General features: G+C 41.3%; 1 protein-coding gene across 2 annotated transcripts; it reads left to right on the top strand.

The window, feature by feature from the left end:
* The first annotated feature begins 1,226 nt into the window (after nucleotides 1–1,226).
* LOC125509677 (serine/arginine repetitive matrix protein 1-like) lies at nucleotides 1,227–6,562 on the top strand. 2 transcript variants are annotated; one of them, XM_048674702.1, is made up of 7 exons: nucleotides 1,227–1,558; nucleotides 2,664–2,890; nucleotides 3,012–3,116; nucleotides 3,274–3,468; nucleotides 3,971–5,405; nucleotides 5,491–5,558; nucleotides 6,244–6,562. In XM_048674702.1, exons 1-5 carry the CDS (start codon nucleotides 1,324–1,326, stop codon nucleotides 3,980–3,982), a joined length of 774 nt encoding a protein of 257 aa, XP_048530659.1. In that variant the 5' UTR covers nucleotides 1,227–1,323; the 3' UTR covers nucleotides 3,983–5,405; nucleotides 5,491–5,558; nucleotides 6,244–6,562. The 2 variants fall into 2 exon arrangements, with proteins under 2 accessions (XP_048530659.1, XP_048530657.1); XM_048674700.1 differs by having other exon boundaries at nucleotides 1,228–1,558; nucleotides 3,274–5,405.
* Nucleotides 6,563–7,132: the final 570 nt, after the last annotated feature.

The following is a 7,132-nucleotide window of genomic DNA, read 5'->3' as shown; positions in this document are numbered from 1 at the left end:
TCATTCAACCACGCAACATGAGGTTGTTGTCATATCATTGGAACGCTATCTAGATCAGTGACACCAAGTTTTGGGACGTGGTTCGTCCGCTCGAGGCAAGGTGGCCATTGCACGCGACAGAGGACGAGATCGTAAGTTTTTCTTTCTATTGCTCAACTTGTTGATTGATTCATTATCTTAATGTTGGTCTACATGTTATATGTAGTCCGCATGCGCTGTCGTGGTGTACCACAAGGCAGAGGGACGTCCATTTAGGCTGGTCATAGTGGGGAGTAACTTAGACTAATGTCATACATATGACACTAGTCTATGTTACTACCTTCATAGTGCAAAGTGTCATAGAAGTAGTATCATATATGGTTGCATTTATTAGCTTATAGACTCAATATTTCTTGGGAAGCGCTATGTGATGGTAGCATAATATGTTACTCCAAACACCTCTCTCCTCATTAACTAGGTGCCACATAAGCAAACTTGTCTTGGGATGTGTTATGTTACTAGCTAAGTTACTCCCACTATGACTAGCCTTACTTGCACACGATGTTGAATGAAGCTAAAGGGGAAGTATGTGTGGGAGGGACGACATGATCCGTTCATGAAAAACTTGTTGGACATCCGAGATCTAGTTGAATCTGAGACCTTGTTGTACTAGACTTAATTAACATGCTACATGTGAATGATTTGTGCTATTTTCTATCCGAACTTTGTGGGTGGATGAGGAGGGTGTTGGCAGAGTTTTATATCTATTATAATCATTAACAATAAACAATAAACTATTTTGCTATTGTTGAAAAAATAGGTGCAAAGCATATCATTTTAATTGGCATACAACATAATCAGATAAACCATGTCAAATCAGTACTAACATAAATCAACACTTAAACATTATGTTCAAGAGACAGGGGCATTTCATACTTTCACCACCAACTAGAGTTCCAGCAGCCATCCTAAAATCTGGCTCTCATACGGTCTTGATACATCTTATTTGCTCAAACACACCAGCTAGCTAGGTGGCTAGGCGGAGCTGGTCACAGCCTCAATCTTCACCAGATCCAGTGTAGCAGCGAGGGGAATCGACGCACTTTCGTCTTCCATGCGGAACTTGAACGTGAGGCTATCATGTCACGCTGTAGGTGGAGGTGGGAATAAGTGGGACTAGAATTCCCATCCCACTTAAAACGCCTTATTGGGAGCCCGTTGGACCAGAAAGAAATTAAGTGGGCTAGCCCCTTTAGCCCATTGGGATCCCACTTTACCCTATTAGCCCATCCCGAAGACAGAGGAGGCGCTGCAGGGCAGGCGCACTCATGCCGCCGCCGTTTGATGGCCGACGCCGCCGCATCACCGTCCCCTCCCTTGCAGCTTCTTGCCGTTCCAATCAACACTCGTCGATCCCCTCGACCCCGGCCGGACGGGATGGTCAGGTCGCCGGCAACCCCCACCCCGACCCCCAGGTCGCCGGCTGCCCCAAACCCGACCTCCAGCTCGCCGGCTGCCCCAAACCCGATCTCCAGCTCGGCGGCTGCCCCAAACCAGACCCCCAGCTCGGCGGCTGTAGGTAATCCACCAGATTCATTCAGATGCTTGATTTCCTTTCCATGTATTTACTGAAATTAATTTTTCCCCCTTTTGTTTCTGTTGGAAATGTACTGATTCTAGTGAAAAGAAAAATTGTAGTCTGTAACTCACAAGTTGTGATAGTTGTAGCCTTGTAGGATTCCATCAACCACGCAAGTTCTTTCCTTACCATTGAATGGAACAAAAGATGTAGTCTGCATGCTCATTACTACATATTTGAAGGCCATCATATTACATTCTAATAATGCAGTGGTATATATCAATGTTCCACTTGATTCAGCCCTTGTAGGATGTTGTTGGGTGGTATAGCCCTGCAGTTTTGCTGTGCTCAAAAGATTTGATATACAGAATGCTGAATCTGAATCTCTTTTCTTGAAGAACAATGTGCCGGGACTAATGGGACTCTGGGATGATTGATCATCTCTTTCCGATATGCTAATTATTGAATCTTAAGATGTACTCCAGAATCCAGCCCTTCTTGAATCTAGTAGAATCTAGCCCTTGTTCAGGACCTGTTTTTTTGTTAAACAATTTTCGAACCTGGCCCTTTGGTTCAGCCCTTTTCGAGGACCCCAACCACACACTTCTAATTGATATATTTTGAAAAGTATTGGTTGTCAAAACTATAAAAGTTTGACTGGTGTTATAATATCATTCTTGTAAAGACTAGCTAGAGTACTGATAAGATGTCGTTTTATTACTAGCCTCTGTTTCAGAATAGGCGACATTCTATAATACATACATTCAGATTTCTACTCCGTATATCTTTTGACTGCTAAGCAATGTTTTGTTATTTAGTTGTTACACATAAAGATACCATTAAATTCAAAATTGTTTCACAATGTATATGTTTGTAACCATCTACTTAGATGCTGGGTTTAGCTCTACAATGTTGCTATTCTCACAAGATCTGGCAGTATGCACAATGCTGAATCTGAATCTCTAGAGTGTGCTGAGATTGATACGAGAACCTACTGATAAAGTGATAATCAAGTGCCATAGGAGTAATCAGTAATACAGCAAGTTCTTTCTTTCTTATTCTGCTGTACCTTTTAATAATGTTACTTGGTTGTGAAAATTTTCAGATCTTGAGGAGCACAAGGGTACTGGTGAGCTCTTGCGTGCCATAAAAATTGAGAAGGCTAATGGCCCGGATCTTGAGGAGCACAAGGCTGCTAGTGAGCTCCATGTGGAACCACCAAAGTGCAAGAAAAGGAAGCGAAGTAGGCAGAGTAGCATCGAGCTTCATGTAGAACACCAACAAACAAACAAAGTCGTCATGAAGCCGTCGACGTCCAAGAAAAAGAGGAAGGTAAAATTATCACACTACTTTATCATGAAGTCGTCGAAGTTCAAGAAATAGACATAAAGTCATTATGTCTATTTTACTGTTTAGCAATACTTATTAGACAACAACAATTTTTTTCTCTCAGGCAAATGAAGGAATGTGCACTAATCCACCGGCACCATTGCTTGGACCTTTGGCCGTTGACATGGATAAGCAGGCACCACCATTAAAGAAGAAAAGGCTTAATAAGGTGAATTTCAATTGCGAATGATTATATCTGAATCAAATTGCCCTTCTCAAGCTTATTTGTCTACCCTTTTCTTGTTTCTAGAAAGATATTTCAGTTGCAACAACTATCAGATTGACTCTTTCTCAAGCTTATTGTGTATGCTTTTCTTGTTTCCCAGAGAGATGCTGCAACTATACCATCATCCGGATCTTTGCCCATTGACAAGGATAGGCAGCCATCACCTGGATCTTTGCCTGTTGACAAGGATAAGCAGCCTTCACCTGGATCTTTGCCCCTTGACAATAATAAGCAGCCATCATCTGGATCTTTGCCCGTTGACAAGAATAAGCATCCATCACTATCCAAAAAAGTGGTAAGGTCTCCAGTCCTTAACAATGTCGTAGTTTCATTCTTAGCAAGAAGAGAAAAAAGGCTAAGTCACTAGAGAGCTCTCCAACGTCACAGCCTTCACTGCTAGCTCTGTCACCCAAAGTAGCAAACCTTGGTTCACGCAGACCACGAAAATTAAAATAAAAAATTTGGAATGAGGCAGAGCCAATCTATGTTGATGGAATGCTTGCACATGGTCGTTGCATTTATTGCAACAAACTCTTTTCTGCCTCAAAAAAGTCAGGTACAAGTCACATCGGTAAACATTTGGTGATATGTGAAGAAAAAGCTAAAATGGATGGTATGGTTGCCAAGATACAAACTGATAGTGCAATTGATCCAGAGTGGAAGTTTGACCAAGGGCGTGCACGTAGAGCACTAACAAAGTTGATTGTGCAACATGAATTACCTTTCACTTTTGTTGAATATCCTGGCTTTAGATCCTTTGTTAAGACGTTGAATCCATGGTTCAACGTGGTATGCAGAGAAACAATTAAACAGGATTGCATTGATGCATATGATAGACACAAAAAAGAAATTCAAGCACTTTTTAGCAATCTAAGTTCTCGAGTATCATTAACGGGTGACATGTGGACGTCCAATCAGAAGCTGGGTTATTTATGCATAACTGCCCACTTTATTGATGGCTCATGGACTCTACAAAACAGAATAATCACATTTTGCCTCTTGGAAACTCCACACAACGCTCATAACATGTTTGACATGGTGCAAAAGAGCTTGAGAGATTGGAATATTGAAGACAAAATCTTTAGCTTTACCCTGGACAATGCACCAGTTAATACCTCGATGGTTGGCCACTTGAGAAAAAAAATTGGCAGATAGGTATCTTGTGCATCATAGTGGAAAATTATTGCATGTTAGATGTGCTGCACATGTACTGAATCTAGTGGTGCAAGATGGGCTCGACGCAATGGCGTCAGTTGTTGATAGAATCAGAGAATCAGTGCAGTATGTCAAGAGTTCGCAAGGCAGAATGGAGAAATTCAATGCGATGATCGCGCGGGTGGGACTTGCTTGTAAAAACCATCCTTCCCTGGATGTGCCTACCCGATGGAATTCAACGTACCTAATGCTTGAATCATCATTGCCGTTCAGAGCAGCGTTCGAAGCCTTGAAAGAAACTGACAAAGATTATAAATATGCTCCTTCAGCTAGTGAATGGGAGATGGCCAAAGCTATTTTCCATCTTTTGGGAGCCTTTTACACAGCCACAAAGAAAATCTCGGGTAGGACATATCCCACCTCTCACCTGTACTTCTATGAGGTCTGGAATGTGAATCAGATAATGGAGAAAGAAGTCGTAAGTGAAAATCCTACCATTGTTGCCATGGTGAAAGAGATGGAGGAGAAATGGATGAAATATTTTGAGGAGTCGTTCTTAACAAGTTGTCTGCCAGTGATATTTGATCCGAGGATACAAATATGAATATGTTCACTTCCGATTGACCGCAACTTTTGGTGGTGGCGCTGAGAAATATCTTACCAAGGTGAATAGTGCGATGAAGATCCTATTTGCTGAATATGCATCTGAATATGAAAACACTTCTGATGAAGGTGATGAGGTTGCAGAGGAGGATGGTGAGGGCACTCTCAATGACTGGGATAAGCATTTGAGATTGAAAAGATCCCACAACTCAAATGAGCTACAACGATATCTTGAAGAAGACCTGTTTCCTCACTGACAGAAATTGGATATCTTAAAGTGGTGGGAGATTCACTCCCCAAAGTATCCAGTGCTTGCGGCTATAGCACGGGACATATTGGCAGTGTCTGCGTCTACAGTGCCTGCAGAGGCTGCATTCAGCAATGCTGGAAGGATCATCACTGCTCAAAGAAGTAGTTTGACCCCTAGTACTGTTGAGACGCTGATGTGCCTCGAGGATTGGTTTCGAGCAGCTGGTAATATGTTTTTAATTATTTTTCCGTACTTTATTTAATACCTTCAATGTTGAATGTTTCATTTTGAATGCCTTCAATATTGTAGATCGCCAAAAGGCGGAACCAACAGTTGGAGACCGTGTGGATGATCAAGATGATGCTGGAACAACCTAGGTAATTCTGATACTAGCACGGTGCACTTCAGTACAATCATCCTTTGTTGTCCTGGGGGTAATTTTTTAACTCATTAGGACATGGATGATTACTGATCTTTCATTGTATTGACGTGAAGTATTGGTTGAGGTTGCAATACATTTGTGCTTTGGACTGGAAGCACAAAGAAACCGTTTATTCATGTCTCTTGTACCTTATAATTCTCTTGAACCTGTGAGGTTGCTGGACTGTAAATGCTTTTCTTTCTTATGGCATTGTAACTATCTCATTTATTTTGTTCATCTATACGCCCAGTTGGTCTTTTGCATGTGCTGAATAGTGCTGCCAAAATTGATACATGAAACAGTCTGATGGAACCTTGGTACTGTTGTTTACCTTGTTATAGTAGAACTAGTGCTTTTGTTTTTTGTTTCCCCAAGTTGTAGTTGATCTCTAGTACATATTTCTTTTATCTCACAGATATGAATCTGTAGTTCAGATTCATTTTGTTATTTTGGCATATACAAAATGAAAGAGTACTGATATTCTGAAGGTTTCACATGTTATGCAAGGCTTTAATATTTTCATCGCCAAACTATATTAAGCAAAATGCATTGCTAACTACAGTAACTTGATTAGAAGGTTGCCTTTCATTCACTTGCACAATGTGTTATATTGTTTAGGCTGACCATGTTCATCCCCACAGGTTCTTTGATGTGCCGCCGTGCTGTTGCATGCTTTCTACCATGATGTGAAGAAAGATCATGTCACCAATATTCGGAGCATACAGTCATATAGCCCTGTCAAGTTTGCCATTTGTGATGTACTATGTGTTCACAGATTTTACCATTATCAGATGTAATGTGTGTTCAAAAATTTACTTTCATTTGTGATGTTAGATGTCAGGTTTACCATTGTTAGCATATGGTGTACAATCTGGATGGCTGTAGCCTGAACCAAAGTTGTATTCTGAGAATTTTCATTAGTACTGTAGACTAAATAACTAGCAATCATATTTGCCTGTAGCCTGTAGCTGTATTCTAAGTATTCCACTTATGCCCACTTAATCCACGAAACATTTAGTGGGCTGTCCACTTCTTCCCAGCAAGCAGTGGTGGGATTAAGTGGGATTGTGGTGGGACTCCCAACTACAGTCCCACCTGCAGCTCTAGTATCATATATAGGGAAATCTTGGTCGCACCTCATGCCAGATCCTCTCTTTTGGTTGTAACCAGGGTAATCGTCTTTGGAAAAATAGTCCATCTTAAACATAACAAGTGCAGACTCAGAGGCTAATTGCTCGATCTCCCAACTGCGGTACGGATGTCCCGTCTTGTGAGTGACGTGGATTTCACCATCAGGACGAAGCAGGTGGATTGCATTGCGGAAGAAAGCCTCCACGAGCTGCTTGTGCGAACTGCACGTAGAAGCAAAAGATTAATAACAAGAGAAATTTTAAGATGCAACCCCAATTGATATGAACCGTTCATTGCAAATGATCAAACAACTGACAATACTATTACCTCTTGGGCGTGAAATTTGAAGTGAAGATGCACCGGGAATAGGAACTTAATGAAATTTAATGTGAAGATATT

This window comes from Triticum urartu, chromosome 5, assembly GCF_003073215.2.
Source record: "Triticum urartu cultivar G1812 chromosome 5, Tu2.1, whole genome shotgun sequence".
In the NCBI taxonomy this organism is placed as follows: domain Eukaryota; kingdom Viridiplantae; phylum Streptophyta; class Magnoliopsida; order Poales; family Poaceae; genus Triticum; species Triticum urartu.
This window is presented reverse-complemented; position numbering and strand designations above follow the sequence as displayed.